This window comes from Muntiacus reevesi, chromosome 1 (genome assembly GCF_963930625.1).
Source record: "Muntiacus reevesi chromosome 1, mMunRee1.1, whole genome shotgun sequence".
NCBI lineage: Eukaryota > Metazoa > Chordata > Mammalia > Artiodactyla > Cervidae > Muntiacus > Muntiacus reevesi.
The window spans coordinates 32772171-32792965 of record NC_089249.1 but is presented as its reverse complement, the minus strand read 5'-3'; the positions used below and the strand labels follow the sequence as shown (position 1 = coordinate 32792965).

The following is a 20795-nucleotide window of genomic DNA, read 5'->3' as shown; positions in this document are numbered from 1 at the left end:
ATATCTAAACTATAATTAAATCAACAAAATGTCATGCTTTGAACAAAATAACTTCTGAACTACACAAATTTTTCAAATTTTAATTGTAATCACTGAAAATGATCACTATTTCCATTACTTTTATCTTAAATGCCAGAAACAGGAAGAAAGGCTTGGATGGAAAGCTAATAAGGAACAAAAAACAAATTTGGAAAATAAAAGAAAAAAAGAAAAGTGAGTGGAAGTGCCTTACCAGTTTTGGGTGTCAAACTCAAATCTGTGTCAGAAGAAGAGGACTGTCGACTGTAGGACTTGGAAGGTGAAAAGGAATAAGTTTGGTTTTTCAGAGGGGTTGAGGGTCCTGATGAGTGAGTATTGGGATTGGGATCTTCATTGAAGGGAATCCTGCCAGAAGAAGGTGGAGAAATATTAAGCAATCATGTGCCAAAGGACCTGACAGAGGCAGCATGATCCAAACACCAGGGAAGGATTGGGGCAGGGCCAGTAGTCATTTCTTAAGTGTGGAGCTGGGTCTGAGGCCAAAGGCATCCAACTGTTGTTTACCATTCACCACTCTCCAGATAAGTAATTATCTGCATTGAAACAGTTAATAAGCCAAGGGAAAAAGCAAAAAAGCATGAAATGGCAGACTCAAGGAGTAAAAAAATATTAAAAGAAGAAATAAACAAAAAGGATCAATACATGATTAAAAATATTTTCAAACAAACAATGCTTTTTTAAGTTATAAAATAAAAAATGGTGACTGCAAACGGTGTGTGTAAATATTCACAATAGTTTTTATATTTGCACACACGGATATCTTGGAAAAAAAACATGTTTCCTTATCCTATAGCATCAAGAGTGCCACAGCTAAAAACACAGCAGAGTGGAAAATGAATTTAGCTACACAGAGACATTGCATTTTATGCACAAGAGTCGCTTACCTGTTTTCCAACAGCTCTCTTCCACAGAATGAAACAAACCCTACTGTGACAAGCTTTGTACATAAAGAAAATAAGCAAATTGGAAGCTTTGGCAGCTATTTTATTTTGATTCCAATTATCTATTTTATTTCTAATGCAGAAGTAACGGCAGAAATACATATTGGAGGATTCTCCCCAAACTCAAAGTATCTATACGTATGTGTATATATATGTATATATATATATACACACACACACAAGATAGGGTTCTTAGAGGATCTATGGAAGAGACTTTGGAAGCTGGAAGAACACTTTCACTTCCATGTAGTAAGAGCCTCTGCGGCGGCTAAATACAGGATTCTTCACTGCCGCTGGACTAGGAGTGAGAAAAGCAGGAAGCAAAGACTAGCGGGGCCTGCCCACGCTACCTGCCTGCCTGCCCTCTGCAGCCACTCTGCCCGTGGCCTGCTTCCCCAGCTCTGGAGTCTGAGCAGTCTCGTACCAGTATAGATGAGAGTGGGAACAGACACAGAGAAGTTCTGAGTAAGTCGTGAGCCAGTAGCAGTGTGAATTGGGCTGTTGTGAGTCGAGCGGCATCCATGGCTTGGAGGATGAACCAGCGGAGACCTGAGGGAGTTTGTGGTCAAAGTGGAAGAAAAGAAAACAATACATACAACAGATAGCAAAGTTATGTTAAAATAGTTTCAAACGAGCTTTAGTTAGGGGAGAGGATTATTTTTTTAATCCCTAGCATGCACAAAACAAGTTGAGATAAAAAAAGAAGAGCTAGATATTAATTTGTTAGGAATCAGATTAATAAATTATGACTGTGAATAAGAAAAACAGCAAGCAGAACTGTCAGTGGAATTAAATAAGAAAAAGACTACGATTTGGATTTTCAGTTACTTTAAAATGTGTTATTATTTTGATCACCACTGAGCTTACTGAACAGTATTTCAGGAAGAAAACACCCATAAAAATGAAAAGTCAAATATGAAGTTCTTACATGGCCTTTGAAACTGAGATATGAATAATTGCTAATATAATTAATTATATTTTACTATAAAGAAAGCTTAACAACAGAACTGTTTCTGTCTAGAATATCAACATTGGCGTACAAAAGAATATGAAAAATGACAGCATAAAGATAAATGAGTGAATCGAATGTATATATATATGTATATCCAATCATCCCTATTTCTGCACACCAAATATCTACCTTAAAACCAGGTTACAATGGGAACAAAACAAAGGAACACTGCTTTAAAAAAAATAAAAACATTAATTAAGCAATATAAATGACTCTTCTGTAACTTTCAAACAGATAATATTATTTAAAACTTAGGCAGAATTTATTTCAACTACATTCTGAATTGAAACTTTGTAGGATATCAACTAATATCTTGCAATAGATCACATCTATGTACATGTAAAGATACATATTTAGACCAGATACACAGATATACATTCATCTATGACATTTAAAATTTTCACAAAGAAATTTAGCTGAAAGAGCACAGTTTCAATGGATGCCCCAAAAGAAAAAAAAAAAAAAGCATATTATATAATTAAGAATCCTGGACTTCATATAATCAATTATTTCGCTGTGCAATTCCTTCCCTAATGTACAATGGAGAGAAACAAGTTAAGTGACTATAGTCTGAAAAGCTCTCATGCTCCCATTTTTTAGAATTCAAATTAAAAGTAGTTCAAGAGCCCAACTTTTCCTGGCTTTTCTTCCTTTTCCATTGCCCAGTGAACATTCCCAACAGTCACAATTTGTCAAGATTCAAACATGAGTTCTCATTAACTGGCAACAGTGGTCCTTTACAGACCATCTACTTTCTGAAAATATCACTGCTTTTACTATAGGACAACTGTTTCTGCTTTTGTTTCTAACTTAAATTTTTAAGTGTTTAATGAATAAAAATCAAATATCTCACAGGTGACCAATTTCTATATAAGCAACTGAGTGAGGTTTCATTTTTGTTTTTTCTTTCTCTGTTCAAGAGACTAATGGAGTTAAAAAGTCTAAGAATCAGCACCATACAGAGGAGAAACTATAACTAAAAGCTCCTAAAAAGTACTTTTTTAAAAAAAGTAGGGAATTGATAAAACATATTTAAATGTACTTTCTACATTTCTACATAAGATAGTTCAACTAGGAAGCACCAAAGAGATTTATACTCTGTAATACACCACATATCTAAAATGAAACAAACTGATGGAATAGAACACATGGTTAATAAAAGCAAAATAAAATGAACATTGTTAAATGTTCAAATCATGACATTGAATTAAAATCCAAGCACAGTGGAGGTAGCATCACCTTAAAGCATTCTTGGAGCCCTAATTCTTATTGGTCTTATATGAAAGGTTGCCTTACAAGAATACCCTAGTGGTATTTCTTAACATTAAATCCATTCAGACAAGAACATAATCCAAACTACCTTTATCAAATTCCTGTCTAGAATCAACAAAGTTAAAATTAAATAGCAAAGTAATACAATCAGATGACTCATAAAACAATTTTAAACTAGCACTCAAACTAATTCTTTATCAAAAAGACAAAGAAGCTGGTTGAAAGTTTTTTTTTTTTTAAATAACATGACTTAAGTAATAAGATGCCATCAGAAAATCTTAATGAAGCCACTTAAATTCGTCATGGTGTGAATATCTGAAAATTTAAGGCAAATGGCTGCAACAAAATTAGAAAAAGGGAAAACTTACAAAGCTCAAATTTACTATTAACAGAACTCTCCCTGAACACAGGCAAAATGTATTTCCCTACTATCCATATACCATTTTAAGATAACAACAGGTACTGCAGCTTTCTTTCCACTAAGTAATTTAGTAAAAAGAGGAAAACTTCAGACATCACAGTTGCAAAGGCCAGGCCCCTTCAGGCAGTACAGATAAAGCAGGAGGGTGGCGGAAGGAGGGACCCAGGTCTTCAAGTAAATTTGCTATGGAAAGAGAAAAAAATCTCAATCCCCCAAAAGGTTATACCTGCCATCTGACTTTATCTATAGCATATGGCTGTTCACACCTTTTTTAAGACATATTTTACATGGAATACAAAGCAAATTCACTCAACTTATTTAAAACAATTACACTTATCAATACTTCTAAATAAAATTAGGTAGCATACGTAACACTGTGCTCCCTCTTGTGACTAAAATTTAAATCTAATAACTAAAGGTCAGCAGAAAGAAATAATTAAAAAGAGTAAGTTGAGACAAAGAGAAAAATTTCACCTTTATAAAGACCGTTTGAAAAAACATTGTGATTGCTTTCTAGGCAACCTCTCTTTACTGCTGAATTAGGAAACATTTTGGGTTTTTTGACTATAGAACCCTGATCCCCTGATGATGAAAGTCAGAGGTCAGCACATTACACAGTACAGACCAAATTCATCTTGCCATTCATTTTTCAAAATTAAGTAAGGTTTATTGGAACAAAAGACACACCCATTCATTTGCAAAGTATTGTTGGCTGCTTTCATGCAACAACAGCAAAGTTGAGTCTTTGCTATTCCCATTCTGGTCATTTACCAAAAAAAGTTTTTTGACCTGTGACCTACAAGAATCTCTAGAGCAATGATTCTCAGTGGAAATACTATCAGCATTTTTAGCACAGAACAAGTCTTTGTATGTATAGAGCTGTCCCTTGCTCTGCAGAACAGGCAGCATTTCTGGTCCCCAAGAGAATCGCCCACCTTACTCCAAACAGTACAAGAGAAAATTTTCATTTCAAGTATTCCTTTTTGATAGCACACCATCATGTTGAGAATCTCTGCCTTAAGCACAAATGATGACACATAAGCCAAATCAAGCCAACAGAAATGGGTTGTTGGATCAGATGGAGTTTTTTTTAAAAATGTGAGACTCTTTAACTTCCTTTAGGTCAAAATCAGCAAATTTCTTCTTTTTTTTTAAAGATAAAAACTATATGTCCAGTACATGAAATATTTACTATCTGGTCTTCTACAGAAAAAGTCTGCCAACATCTACTCTATGCAGTCCCAGTCAGTATTCACCATTTAATTATACCCAATTATTTTATTTCTATAAATTGCTTGACCTCTATAGACACTGAAGTTTAAGACCCCTGAACAGGTCAGTCTTCCCTGCTTTCTATACTAGGTTGCTAATAATATGCATAATTGGATTATGAGGTATGGGGTATTAAGCATTTCCCATACAACAAGTAAAATTCCCCACAATGCATAAACATTCATTTTATGCTTTAGGTACACAGTGCCTAAGATGTAGAACAAGTTTAAATATACATTACTTAATATGAAATCCACAAGACAGTATAAAAAATACTAGGAAGATCTAAGTTTCAAATTTTGATAGTCATCTCTGATAAGTAAAATTGCCACAGGAAAAAAATGCATTTTGAACAACTCTACTAAAATGTTTGAAATCAAATGAAGATATGTAAGCAAAAGATGAAAAGCTTCGTTAAGAACACTTCATCAATTCATACTTACTCCTTCATCTCTTTGGACGGGGAACTGCACGCAGGAAGGAACGCCGCTGGGCTACTTAGTTTGTCCAGCGTACACGCTGTTCCTATGGCTCGCACCACTAACCCAGACTCGCCTTCCAGATCAAAACACTGCAAGTACCCAACAACCGCATTTCCTCTCATCTCAAGTACTTTTAAGCCGATCTTCCTCTGCAGTTCGCCTACAAAAAAGGGAAGAAAATTCAGCCAGCTTTTTATCTGTATGTTTCAAAATACAAAGCTGGGTATGGTGGTGATTCGAAAGAGTCCAGAAAAATCACAGATTTTGAGAACTTGAAGGGAATCTAGACGACTACCTGGTACCTACTCCTATAGTCAAGGAGGTAAGATATTATTAGCTACATTTTACAGACATGCTAAGTAAGGTTCACTCATTCATGCATTCATTTACTAAATAATTTCTAGCTGTATACTGTGTGCCTGGCATTCTTTTCTTCTGTGCTAGAGATACAGAGTGGAACAAGAAAGATAAAGTCCTAAAACTAGTGGCATTTACATACTGGGGGGAGAAACAGATAAAAAACAAGTAAACAAGTATTACATATAATATAAATAAAATACATAGAATATACAGCACATAATATACTTTAATATACATATAATAAATTATATATGATTTCTTAATATGTAGACTAAATACAATAAAACACATTAAAGTAATATATTAATAGTAACATATTATATATAACATGCATATGCATATGCATCCAAACATTAAATATTTGTGAATATTTAAATTTTTATCAATTATAATACATTAAAATTTATAAATATTAAGTACATGTTAATATACTTAATAATATATTAATAACTACAAATATATCTATATTTCTATTAAATATGCAAATTTATTATAAACACCATTTGCATTTATTAAATACAAATATAAGATATGTATCATCTGATATATACGAGAGAATGAATGTATGTGCGTGTGTGATACATATAAATACAAACTTTAGATGGAAATAAGTTCTTCAAAGGAAAATAAAGTAATGGGGTAAGGGTGGCAGGGGAATAGGGGCTAAGAGGAGGTATAAATTGTCAGAAGGACTATGAAAAGACATTTAAACAAAAAGCCTAGGGGCTTTCCTGGTGGCTCAGCAGTAAAGAATCTGCCCACAATACAGGAAAAATGATCTATTATGCAGGAGACCTGGGTTCAATCCCTGGGTTGGAAGATTCCCTGGAGAAGGGCATGGCAACCCACTCCAGTGTTCTTGCCAGGATAATGCCATGGACAGAGGAGTCTGGTGGGCTGCAGTCCATGGACTCACAAAGAGTCAGACACAGCTGAGGTGAATGAGCAGGCAGGCAAACAAAAGGCCTCAGAGAGATCACCTAAGCTCTGACTACAAATAAACACTCAAAGGAGGAAAACTACTTCCCACTATTCCACTTCATAAGCACAAATTCCTTTGACCACCTAGATAAAAAGGAAACATAAGCTTCTGATTCAGATTTCTTCCTGTTAAAAGACAACAAGGCACATGTGTTTAGCAGAAAGGGGCCAAGGATAGGGAAACAGTCAGTTACAATTCATAGCCTTCATTGTAAAGTTTTAGTAACATGTCAAAATGAAGTGAAGAATTTTGGAAGATTAAGTCAATCAGTCATGAAGTTATTATCATTATTTTTCAAGTACCTGACATTAAAGAAATAAGCCTCTGTCTGGCCTCATTTGATGCCCTTGGCGTGCGAATTCGATCAATCCATTGATACTCTGGGTCTTCATTGACCACAAGTTCTTCTACAAATCCATGAATTATTACAGCTCTATAGCACTTTGGAATAGATGTTGCTGTTAAAGAAAATTATTTATTATGTTCTGTTTATCACAAAGTTAAATTCAACCCTTTAAAAATGTACAACTAGTTCTTACCTTGTGGATACATACTACAAGAACATCTTTTATTGTGATAACCTCAGTGCAATCATAATAATACTTCCAATCAAACAGTCTTCTATTGCTTCTAATGATTATTCTTAGAAACAATCATTTTCTTTCATGAGGCTTCTCACCTTTCTCATATAAGCATAGTAGATACAAACTATTTTTATAATATACAAAACAGCTACACACCATCTTAAATAGTATTCAATACAAAATATGAAAAAGTCAAAATTAAACTGAGCTAAGTAGGTGTTATACAAAAAATCAGAAAGCAGATAATGAATGCCAAAAACCTCTAATTACTGGAAGTCCTTTTAAGAAGTTCTGAACACCTCATAATGCAGCCTCAAAAATCAAACCATTACCTTTCTGACTTAATCTGAGAAGTCCTACAGGTTTGTAGTTCCTAATAATCCATGACTCCACGCCCAACTGGTTCAGTAGTCATCTCACTACTCAACAGACTCATTCAAAACTGAGAAAAACAAAGCTCACTGGATTTATCAAAAAGGGGAGAATTCGAGAATTCATACTTTCTCAACCAATAAAAAAAATTCTATTAATATCAACATCTGGGAAACAAATCTGATGTGTGGCGTATTTACACTTAATTCATATGGACTGTTCAAAATCAGATAATACTGATACGGAGCCATTTGTGGTGGAGTCATTAGTTTCAAGTCATTCATGTACCTTGAAACTAACTCAACTATTTAGGAGTTTTCAACCCTGTTAGTTCAGGATGGCTATGAACTGCCCGGAACTGCTTAATTGCAACCCCATATTTCATGGCATTTGCAGGGCTCCATATCTGTAGATGCTTATGTTGTTCTGGATAGTACCATGATACTCCGCTCGTATCTTTCAGCATCCTATACCAGCATAAAATGCCACTGCATTTTTCTTTTTTGTGACAGTTATTCAAAGCTTAATTATAGTCGGATCTTTCACACATTTGACAAAAATAACTCGTTCTAATTTATGAAAAAATGTAATAGGCAATAAACTATTAATTTTTATAAAATAAGACAAATATGTGAAAATTATTTTAAGATTTTGTTTACTGGTACAAGAGTAAAACTTATTTTTTTTTTTTTAAATATTATTTTATTAGTTGGAGGCCAATCACTTCACAACATTTCAGTGGGTTTTGTCATACATTGACATGAATCAGCCATATAGTGACACGTATTCCCCATCCCGATCCCCCCTCCCACCTCCCTCTCCACCCGACTCCTCAGGGTCCTCCCAGTGCACCAGGCCCGAGCACTTGACTCATGCATCCCACCTGGGCTGGTGGTCTGTTTCACCATAGATAATATACATGCTGTTCTTTCAAAGCATCCCACCCTCACGTTCTCCCCCATATTTCAAAAGTCTGTTCTGTACTTCTGTGTCTCTTTTTCTGTTTTGCATATAGGGTTATCGCTACCATCTATCTAAATTCCGTATATATGTGTTAGTATACTGTAATGTTCTTTATCTTTCTGGCTTACTTCACTCTGAATAATGGGCTCCAGTTTCATCCATCTCATTAGAACTGATTCAAATGAATTCTTTTTAACGGCTGAGTAATATTCCATGGTGTATATGTACCACAGCTTCCTTATCCATTCATCTGCTGATGGGCATCTGGGTTGCTTCCATGTCCTGGCTATTATAAACAGTGCTGAGATGAACATTGGGGTGCACGTGTCTCTTTCAGATCTGGATTCCTCAGTGTGTATGCCCAGAAGTGGTATTGCTGGGTCATATGGCAGTTCTATTTCCAGTTTTTTAAGAAATCTCCACACTGTTTTCCATAGTGGCTGTACTAGTTTGCATTCCCACCAACAGTGTAAGAGGGTTCCCTTTCCTCCACACCCTCTCCAGCATTTATTGCTTGTAGACTTTTGGATAGCAGCCATCCTGACTGGCATGTAATGGTACCTCATTGTGGTTTTGATTTGCATTTCTCTGATGATGAGTGATGTTGAGCATCTTTTCATGTGTTTGTTAGCCATCTGTATGTCTTCTTTGGAGAAATGTCTGTTTAGTTCTTTGGCCCATTTTTTGATTGGGTCGTTTATTTTTCTGGAATTGAGCTTCAGGAGTTGCTTGTATATTTTTGAGATTAATCCTTTGTCTGTTTCCTCATTTGTTATTATTTTCTCCCAATCTGAGGGCTGTCTTTTCACCTTACTTATAGTTTCCTTTGTTGTGCAAAAGGTTTTAAGTTTCATTAGGTCCCATTTGTTTATTTTTGCTTTTATTTCCAATATTCTGGGAGGTGGGTCATAGAAGATCTTGCTGTGATTTATGTCGGAGAGTGTTTTGCCTATGTTCTCCTCTAGGAGTTTTATAGTTTCTGGTCTTACTTTTAGATCTTTAATCCATTTTGAGTTTATTTTTGTGTATGGTGTTAGGAAGTATTCTAGTTTCATTCTTTTACAAGTGGTTGACCAGTTTTCCCAGCACCACTTGTTAAAGAGATTGTCTTTTTTCCATTGTATATCCTTGCCTCCTTTGTCAAAGATGAGGTGTCCATAGGTTCGTGGATTTATCTCTGGGCTTTCTATTCTGTTCCATTGATCTATATTTCTGTCTTTGTGCCAGTACCATACTGTCTTGATGACTGTGGCTTTGTAGTAGAGTCTGAAGTCAGGCAGGTTGATTCCTCCAGTTCCATTCTTCTTTCTCAAGATTACTTTGGCTATTCGAGGTTTTTTGTATTTCCATACAAATTGTGAAATTATTTGTTCTAGTTCTGTGAAAAATACCCTTGGTAGCTTGATAGGGATTGCATTGAATCTATAGATTGCTTTGGGTAGAATAGCCATTTTGACAATATTGATTCTTCCAATCCATGAACACGGTATGTTTCTCCATCTGTTTGTGTCCTCTTTGATTTCTTTCATCAGTGTTTTATAGTTTTCTATGTATAGGTCTTTTGTTTCTTTAGGTAGATATACTCCTAAGTATTTTATTCTTTTTGTTGCAATGGTGAATGGTATTGTTTCCTTAATTTCTCTTTCTGTTTTTTCATTGTTAGTGTATAGGAATGCAAGTGATTTCTGTGTGTTAATTTTATATCCTGCAACTTTACTATATTCATTAATTAGCTCTAGTAATTTTCTGGAAGAGTCTTTAGGGTTTTCTATGTAGAGGATCATGTCATCTGCAAACAGCGAGAGTTTCACTTCTTCTTTTCCTATCTGGATTCCTTTTATGTCTTTTTCTGCTCTGATTGCTGTGGCCAAAACTTCCAACACTATGTTGAATAGTAGTGGTGAGTGGGCATCCTTGTCTTGTTCCTGATTTCAGAGGAAATGCTTTCAATTTTTCACCATTGAGGGTGATGCTTGCTGTGGGTTTGTCATATATAGCTTTTATTATGTTGAGGTATGTTCCTTCTATTCCTGCTTTCTGGAGAGTTTTAATCATAAATGAGTGTTGAATTTTGTCAAAGGCTTTCTCTGCATCTATTGAGATAATCATATGGTTTTTATCTTTCAATTTGTTAATGTGGTGTATTACGTTGATTGATTTGCGGATATTAAAGAATCCTTGCATTCCTGGGATAAAGCCCACTTGGTCATGGTGTATGATTTTTTTAATATGTTGTTGGATTCTGTTTACTAGAATTTTGTTAAGGATTTTTGCATCTATGTTCATCAGTGATATTGGCCTGTAGTTTTCTTTTTTTGTGGCGTCTTTGTCTGGTTTTGGAATTAGGGTGATGGTGGCCTCATAGAATGAGTTTGGAAGTTTACCTTCTTCTGCAATTTTCTGGAAGAGTTTGAGTAAGATAGGTGTTAGCTCTTCTCTAAATTTTTGGTAGAATTCAGCTGTGAAGCCATCTGGTCCTGGGCTTTTGTTTGCTGGAAGATTTCTGATTACAGTTTCGATTTCCTTGCTTGTGATGGTTCTGTTAAGATCTTCTATTTCTTCCTGGTTCAGTTTTGGAAAGTTATACTTTTCTAACAATTTGTCCATTTCACCCAAGTTGTCCATTTTATTGGCATAGAGCTGCTGGTAGTAGTCTCTTATAATCCTTTGTATTTCAGTGCTGTCTGTTGTGATCTCACCCTTTTCATTTCTTATTTTGTTAATTTGGTTCTTCTCTTTGTTTCTTAATGAGTCTTGCTAATGGTTTGTCAATTTTGTTTATTTTTTCAAAAAACCAGCTTTTAGCTTTGTTGATTTTTGCTATGGTCTCTTTAGTTTCTTTTGCATTTATTTCTGCCCTAATTTTTAAGATTTCTTTCCTTCTACTAACCCTGGGGTTCTTCATTTCTTCCTTCTCTAATTGCTTTAGGTGTAGAGTTAGGTTATTTATTTGGCTTTTTTCTTGTTTCTTGATGTGCGCCTGTAATGCTATGAACCTTCCCCTTAGCACTGCTTTTACAGTGTCCCATAGGTTTTGGGTTGTTGTGTTTTCATTTTCATTTATTTCTATACATACTTTGATTTCTTTTTTGATTTCTTCTATGATTTGTTGGTTATTCAGAAGCGTGTTATTTAGCCTCCATATGTTGGAATTTTCAACAATTTTTTTCCGGGAATTGAGATCTAATCTTACTGCACTGTGGTCAGAAAAGATGACTGGAATGATTTCAATTTTTTTGAATTTTCCAAGACCAGATTTATGGCCCAGGATGTGATCTATTCCGGAGAAGGTTCCGTGTGCACTTGAGAAAAAGGTGAAGTTGATTGTTTTGGGGTGAAATGTCCTATAGATATCAATTAGGTCTAGCTGGTCCATTGTATCATTTAAGGTTTGTGTTTCCTTGTTGATTTTCTGTTTAGTTGATCTATCCATAGTTGTGAGTGGGGTATTAAAGTCTCCCACTATTATTGTGTTACTATTAATTTCCTCTTTCATACTCGTTAGTGTTTGCCGTACATATTGCGGTGCTCCTATGTTGGGTGCATATATATTTATAATTGTTATATCTTCTTCTTGGATTGATCCTTTGATCATTATGTAGTGTCCTTCCTTGTCTCTTTTCACATCCTTTATTTGAAAGTCTATTTTATCTGATATGAGTATTGCGACTCCTTTCTTTTGGTCTCCGTTTGCGTGAAATATTTTTTTCCAGCCCTTCACTTTCAATCTGTATGTGTCCCTTGTTTTGAGGTGGGTCTCTTGTAGACAGCATATATAGGGGTCTTGTTTTTGTATCCATTCAGCCAGGCTTTGTCTTTTGGTTGGGGCATTCAACCCATTTACATTTAAGGTAATTATTGATAGGTGTGGTCCCGTTGCCATTTACTTTGTTGTGTTGGGTTCACGTTTATACAACCTTTCTGCATTTCCTGTCTAGAGAAGATCCTTTAGCATTTGTTGAAGAGCTGGTTTGGTGGTGCTGAATTCTCTCAGCTTTTGCTTGTCTGTAAAGCTTTTGAATTCTCCTTCATATCTGAATGAGATCCTTGCTGGGTACAGTAATCTAGGTTGTAGGTTATTCTCTTTCATTACTTTCAGTATGTCCTGCCATTCCCTTCTGGCCTGGAGGGTTTCTATTGATAGATCAGCTGTTATCCTTATAGGAATCCCTTTGTGTGTTATTTGTTGTTTCTCCCTTTCTGCTTTTAGTATTTGTTCTTTGTGTTTGATCTTTGTTAATTTGATTAATATGTGTCTTGGGGTGTTTCGCCTTGGGTTTATCCTGTTTGGGACTCTCTGGGTTTCTTGGACTTGGGTGGCTATTTCCTTCCCCATTTTAGGGAAGTTTTCAGCTATTATCTCCTCGAGTATTTTCTCATGGCCTTTCTTTTTGTCTTCTTCTTCTGGGACTCCTATGATTCGAATGTTGGGGCGTTTCACATTGTCCCAGAGGTCCCTGAGGTTGTCCTCATTTCTTTTGATCCTTTTTTCTTTTTTCCTCTCTGCTTCATTTATGTCCACCATTTTATCTTCTACCTCACTTATCCTATCTTCTGTCTCCGTTATTCTACTCTTGGTTCCCTCCAGAGTGTTTTTGATCTCATTCATTGCATTATTCATTTTTAACTGACTCTTTTTTATTTCTTCTAGATCTTTATTAAACATTTCTTGCATCTTTTCAATCTGTCTCCAAGCTATTTATCTGTACCTCCATCTTGCTTTCAAGATTTTGGATCATTTTTATTATCATTATTCTGAATTCTTTTTCAGGTAGATTCCCTATCTCCTCCTCTTTTGTTTGACTTGGTGGGCTTTTTTCATGTTCCTTTACCTGTTGGGTATTTCTCTGCCTTTTCATCTTGTTTAGATTGCTGTGTCTGGAGTGGGCTTTCTGTATTCTGCAGGTCTGTGGTTCCTTTTTATTGTGGAGGTTTTACCCAGTGGGTGGGGTTAGACGATTGGCTTGTCAAGGTTTCCTGATTAGCGAAGCTTGCGTCGGTGTTCTGGTGTGCGGATCTTGATTTCTTCTCTTTAGATAGCAATGGAGTGCCCAGTAATGAGTTTTGAGATGGGTCTATGTGTTAGGTGTGACCTTGGGCAGTCTGTATGTTGACGTTCAGGGCAATGTTCCTGCGTTGCTGGAGAATTTGCGTGGTATGTCGTGCTCTAAAACTTATTGGCTCTTGGGTGGTGGTTGGTTTCGGAGCAGGTATGGAGGCTTTTGTACGGTCACTTATTACTTAAAGATCCATGTAGTCAGGAGTTTTCTGGTGTTCTCAGGTTTGGGGCTTAAGTCTCCTGCTTCTGGATTTCAGTTTTATTCTTCCTGTAGTCTCAGGACTTCTCCAACTATACAGCACTGATAATAAAACTTCTAGGTTAATGGTGGAAAGTTTCTCCCCCGTTAGGGAGACCCAGAGAGGTTCACTGAGTTACATGGAGAAGAGGAGAGGGAGGAGGGAGATAGAGATGGGCAGGAGGAGAAAGAGGGGGACTCAAGAGGAGAGAGACAGATCTACGAAGTTGTCTGATCCCAGAGTGTTCTCCGTAGCACAGACACCCACAAAGATTCACAGAATTGGATTGGGAAGAGAAGGGGAAAGGAGGAAATAGAGGTGTTCTGAGGTAGAAAACAGAGTCAAGATTGGGAGAGAGTAATCAACACACTCCTGAATAAAAATGGGAGCTGAATATTGGATTCTTAAATGTTCACAATTTATATCATACACTGAAAAACAAAAATTAAAAATCTAGAGTAGAGGTTAGGCTCTTAAAAATACTATATTAAAAACAAAAACCCAAACACACAAAAGAAATTTTAGAAATATATATGAAGTTTGGTATAAAAATAGGGCTTCTCTTCTTTTTTTTTTCTCTTTCTTCTGCAAGGTTATAGTGTATTGAAAATGAAGATTAAGGCGTAGTAAAAGGAGTGCTAGAGGGCTTTAAAAGAAATCAGAGAAAAAGAAAAAGAGAAAATAGAAGAGAAGAAGAAAGAAAAGAAAAAAAAAGAAGAAAAAGAAAAAAAAGAAAAAAGAAAGAGAAAAAAAATTGTTTTGCCTAATTAAAAAAAATCGTAAAAAATCTATGAAAATGAAAGTTAAGGAGTAATGGGGGAGTAATAGGGAATTTTTAAAGGAAAATAAAAGAGAACCAAGAAAAAAGAAAAAAAAAATTTTTTTTCCTTACTTAAAAGAAAAAGAAAAGAAAAAGAAAAAATATATCTAGGAATTTCTCTGGAGCTGTTGCGGTCAGTGTGGGTTCGGCTCAGCTTCAGATAGCTCCTCGTTCCAGTTTACACTTCTCGATATCTACAGGCCCTTCCGTTGTAGTCAGTCGGTGGTTTCTTCAGGGATTTTAATCTGTTGCACTGGTCCCTTCTGAAGCGGTTCCCTTTGTTTATTTGGGTTCTGTTGCTGGTCTCTTCCGCGCCTAATTTCCGCCCTGACACAGGGGGCGGAGGTGGATTCTTATTCAGGTAGCTAGTTCCGTCGTGCTGCGGAGAGGGGCTGTGCGGGGAGGGGCTGTGCGGGGAGGGGCCGGCGCTCCCGGGAGAGGCTTGCGCTCTTTTCTCGGTCTGCGCTGCTCAGGCTCCGGGCTGCTCTGTCTGAAGCGCGTGCCAAGTTGCGCGCGGCTCCAGCCCTCGGGCGATTCACAAAAGCGCGGCACACAAAGCCGGCCCGCGCTCCGGCCCCACGCCGCCCGAGCGGCCCAGGCAGCCAGGCGCTTGACGGGCGCTCTCTCCCCGGGTGCGGCGCGTCTTCTGCCCTGCGCGGTCCCAGTCTCAGTCCCCGCCGGCGCCAGTCGGGCGTGCGCGCCCTCTGTCCTCCGCGTCCCCAGCCCCAGTTCCCGCCCGCGCCCTCCGTCTGGCCACGACCCTCCCGGCGGACTTCGGTCGCCCAGAATCTCGGTCCCTTTGTTCTGCGAACGGCCGGCAGTGTGTTCGGGCTGGTTAATTTTCTCTCTCTTTGCTCTCCCAAGGTTCAAGTTGGCAACTCACAAAAGCTCCCTGTGGTTGTCCTCAGGGCGCTCAGGCCCGGACCCTGCCCCAAGTAATGCCGCCCGCTCCTCTCTGTTCCGCCCCCACTTGCTGGTGGCGGATGCGGGCGTCTGGGGTACTTTTCTGCTGAGAGTTGCTTTTAGGCTCCTAATCTGTGGGTTTTATTTATTGTATCCCTCCCAGTCAGATTCAAACTCTTGAGATTCCAACACTTCCCCCAGGCCCGCCAGTGCGAGGGTTTCCCGGTGTCTGGGAACGTCCTCTATTAAGTCCCTTCCCCTGGACGGATCTCCGGCCTTCGCTCTTTTGTCTCGCTTTTTATCTTTTATATTTTGTCCTACCTCCTTTCGAAGACAATGGGCTGCTTTTCTGGGCGCCTGATGACCTCAGCTAGCGATCAGAAGTTGTTTTGTGAAGTTTGCTCTGTGTTCAGTTATTCTTTTGATGAATTTCTAGGAGAGAAAGTGGTCTCCCCGTCCTACTCCTCCGCCATCTTGGCTCCTCCCAAGAGTAAAACTTAAACTAGATGAGTAGCTTGCAATCTTCTCTATAAGTTAGAGTCCAATAATTATGCTTTTAAAATAATTCTGCGTTTTAAAGTCATGTGAGACTTCTGCAAGATATACATGTCCATCCACCACAAATGGTTCCACCTCTGTATTGTCTGATTTTGAACAACCCATTTGAATTAGGTCTGAATATTCCACGCATGTAGCCTCAACAAATATGTTTCCCAAATGTAGATATTAATGGGATTTGTCTTCATTGATTGAGAAAGTGCAACAAGTTCTCTCCACTCGCATTGTCTCTGACCACTGACTACCTGCTGACATCAAGGTAGTGTAGGCTATGTTCAAATATAGTGTATCAGCTGTTTTATATCACAATGTTTTATATTACACATGGGCTCACACCTGGTTTAAGAATGCACTCATTTTCTTTCAACATGTAGCCTTGATGAACTGTGGGCTTGTTCTCTATATATCAGTTTGGGTTTATTCCCTTAATTATTACGTTTTGAGTTAAGACTGAACCAAATGCTAGCACACTTCGCATTCCTGTAACTGATTTCTCTAAGGCGGAATTAATTTGTTGCACTGCAGGAAAAAACTTTTCACCTTTATCTTCAATCTTGTTTCCAGTCATTCTTAGATATTTCTAATGTAGTGCTTTACCAATCAATTCTCCACCTCAAACCCAATATCACTAAACATAAGGTTTAAGTAAATATTCTCTCATTAACATATGGATTCGTCTTTAAAAATTCTGAAAAAAATTCAAAAATCTTCACCTGCTACTCTTTCTAATGGTGTTAAGTGACTGTAACCAGCGGTAATTAATGTGATTCCTTCTAATCATGCTCTGTGGGCCTGGGCGGAGGCCGGCATAGAGACTAGAGAAGTCAGAGAACGGGGGGACAGCCAAAGGCAGCCTCCCTGTGGGCCCCTGTGACATCGTCATGACAACCACACGCACAGAAATGCCCCACTGGATTTTTCTGGAAAAAACTTTCTATGAACTTGTGAAAAATTGGCTATCATCTACTTTGAAATCAGATCTAAGTTTCCAGAGCTACAGCAATTAGTTCTGAAAAACTAGCAATTTTCTCTTTGACATTAAGACCAAAGTATGATAGGTTTTCTGTTAGCCTTCTGAGATATTAATTTGATTTCTAATATTTAACATATTTATTAATATTTTCACATTTATTCATATAAATATGTGTAAGTTAACAAAATTTTCTCATATTTATTAATAAATTTATTAAATGTCCTGTCAAATGAGTAATAAAATATATTTACTTACTGCAAAAGAATTTGACTCCACATGATGACTGCCTGAATCGATTTAAATCATTGAAGAGGTCTACTTTGACAACTACATTGATTTCCCCACGGATACCTGTAATTTCAAAAGGAAAATCAAGTTTCCTCCTTTAGAAAATAAAGTATAATTAAATAATCAGCAAATAAATGCCAATTAATGATTTTAAAATAATGTATCAATCATAATAGCAATGCTAATCTTGTTTCCTAATTATTTTTATTCTACAGATGCTCTATTTAAGTAAATACTGTTCCCAACTTATTTTACCATTTTAAATATCAGTAAAAATACAGAATATGAATAATGTCACAATACACACAAATCTCATCAAACATCTTACCTTCTTATAATAAACTACTACCAATGGAATTGCCAGGTCAAAAATGTAAAATAGGCAGAAAAGTGCAAGACTGTAGGCAGAAGCATCTGCCAGTTTGAGTTCACCTGTCCTTTTAAAGAGATTACATTATTTTTAGGTTAGTGGTTCTCAACTTTTTGACCACTGGGCCCCTCTAATCTCAAAAATTATTGAGGATCTCAAAGAGTCTTTGTCTAGGTGGGGCAAAACCTATCTTCAGTATTTACCATGTTACAAATTTAAACTGAGAATTCAGAAAAATATTTACCTATTACTTCATTTAAACTAACAGGAAATCCATTTATGTCAAAATAAATATTTTTGTAAAAATGACTATATTTTGAAAAACAAAAAAATGTTTAATGATAAGAGTGGCATTACATTTTTTCAAACCTCTATAGTGTGTAACTTAATGAAATACTTAGATTCTCATTTCTGCTCTGCATTCAGCGTGTGGTAACATGATATTATCATAAGACCTCCAGAAAGCTCCATTGTAACTTCGTAAGAAAATAAGACTAAAAATGGCAAATGGCATACATATAAGTGTCATGCCGAAAACAGTTTTCATCTCACTTCTCGGGGCCTGTGAAAGTAACTCGGGGACACACAGATGTCCCCAGACCAGACTTTGAGAACTTTAGGTAACAAAAAGCCTTTGAACACTTTTCTTCAAGAATTTTTAAGCAGAAAAGTTTCAAAATCATTCATTTTAAAGTATGCTTTAGAAACAGAGTACTAATATTAGATGATTTTCAAAATGATATATTTGCTTACTGTATTGCACAAGTACAGCAAGCATTATTCCAAATTATGGTCAGAAAAGTTACAATTCTACCAGCAATACATACTACCACGTCTCTTAAAACAAAAGCCATATTTTTAAAAAAAACCAAGTTTAGCACAAAAGTCTTTAAGATAAATTAAAAGATTGTGAGGACTTCCCTGGTGGTCCAGTGATTAAGTACAGGTCTGCCAATGCAAGGGACACGGGTTCAAATCCCTGGCCCAGGAAGATCCCATATGACACCCGGGGCAAGTCCGTGCACAGCTGCTGAGCCTGAGCTCTGGAACCCGTGAGCCACAACTACCGAAGCCCAGGTTCCTGGAGCCCATGCTCCACAACAGAGCAGCCCTCGCTCACCTCAGCTCGAGAAAAGCCCACGCAGCAACAAAGACCCAGCACGATCAAAAATAATTTTGAAGAATTAATTTTTTTAAAAAGGTTGTGACTTAATTTCTCAAGACGTACTGCTTACCGTGAATGGTATCATAAATTGGAAACCACCCTGAGATGACAGTTGCGGCCTCACTGTACAGTAAAGGATCAATGTCAATGTAGACTTTACCAATGGCGTCATTTGCACTGTATGTGTCATGGTCGAGAACTGTGATCTGGAGAGGTTCATCTTGTAAATCTTCATCATCCACCTAAAAAGGATACTTTAAAAGTTAAGTCTTATAATAAAAATATAATAAAAATCTTACAATAAAAATCTTCATTACCATAAATGAATGCATAATATAGAAGATTACTTATCTCTAGGAAAAAAAATCTTACAGATTTATCACTAAGTAAAGGTAGAGAGACTTGCCATCAGAGAAATGCAAAAGAAAACCAATGAGATACCACCTCACATTTACATTCTTTGTATTAAAATGGTCATCAAGTCTGGTGAAATCTACCTCCAAAATCTAAATATCTTCCTCTGGTGGTTAAAATATGAGACAGTTCAAAGTAAAAGAATGCAAATGAGCCTTAGCCATAAGAACTCACCTCATTCATAATAAAAATGTACATTAAAATTATATTGTGAAAACCACTTCAGACCTACTAGGATGACTGACATTTTTAAAATAAATAAATATTGACAAGAATATGGAAAAACTGAAACTCTCAAGACATGCTGGTGGGAATGCAAAATGGTGCAACCACTGTGGAAAAATTTGGCAGTTCCTTAGAAAGCTAAACACAGAAATTACCATAAGCCACTCCACTTCTAGGTATATACCCAAAAGAACTGAAAACAAAGATTCAAACAGATCCTTGTATGCCGGTGTTCACTAGTGCAGCATTAGTCACAACAGCCGAAAGGCAGAAACAAATCCAAGTGTCCAAAAACAGATGAAGAGAATAAACAAAATATGGTATGTTCATAAGATAGATTATTATTCAGCCATAAAAAGAAATTTGGATACACACTGCACAACACAGATGAACCCTGAAAACATCATGTTAAGTGAAAAAAGCCACACACAAGAGGACAAATACTTATGATTCCACTTATATGAAATATTTACAAAGGCAAATTCAGAGACAGAAAGTAGATGAGAGGTTATAAGCTGTAGGGGAGAGGAGGGCATAGGGAGTTGGTGCTGAATGAGTAGTTTCTCTGAAGGGACCATAAAGTTTTGGAAATAGTGGTGATGCTTGCATATCACTGTATGCAGGTAAATGCAATTAATGTCATATTGTACACTTAAAAATTGTGAAAGTGGTAATATTTATGATATATTTTTACAAAATTCAAAAAACTTTTAATCTGTACACAGTTCTTAAGTGATTTTTGGTATATGCTAAAATCCAGAGGAAAATTATTACATAATAATATAACATCTTTTTAATCTGGGCTCTCCTATTCATACACCATTTTTCTAAACTGTAACATAATTTTTTTGAAAACTCAATATTCCTAGGGCTTCCCAGCTGGTACTAGTGGTAAAGAATATGCCTGCCAATGCAGGAGATGCAGATTTGATCCCTGGGTTGAGAAGATGCCCTGGAAGATGAACCCATTCCAGTATTCTTGCCTGGAGAATCCCAAGGGCAGAGGCTAATGGGGCCAAAAAGAACACAATTGAGAGACTGAGCACACACAGAGGAAATATTTTCCTGGTGTAGAAAAACT

General features: G+C 36.8%; 1 protein-coding gene across 6 annotated transcripts in view; it reads right to left on the bottom strand.

Annotated features, from left to right (window-relative positions):
* The window catches only part of C2CD5 (C2 calcium dependent domain containing 5), a 94620-nt gene that overhangs the window by 62137 nt on the left and 11688 nt on the right, over positions 1-20795 (bottom strand). For all 6 annotated transcript variants that reach the window (XM_065940470.1, XM_065940427.1, XM_065940435.1 and 3 more), the window contains exons 4-8: positions 19146-19317; positions 17508-17603; positions 7084-7239; positions 5401-5599; positions 233-384 (exon numbers count right to left, since the gene is read on the bottom strand). In XM_065940470.1, coding sequence (XP_065796542.1) covers positions 233-384; positions 5401-5599; positions 7084-7239; positions 17508-17603; positions 19146-19317 — 775 coding nt within the window. The remainder of the gene's footprint in view (positions 1-232; positions 385-5400; positions 5600-7083; positions 7240-17507; positions 17604-19145; positions 19318-20795) is intronic.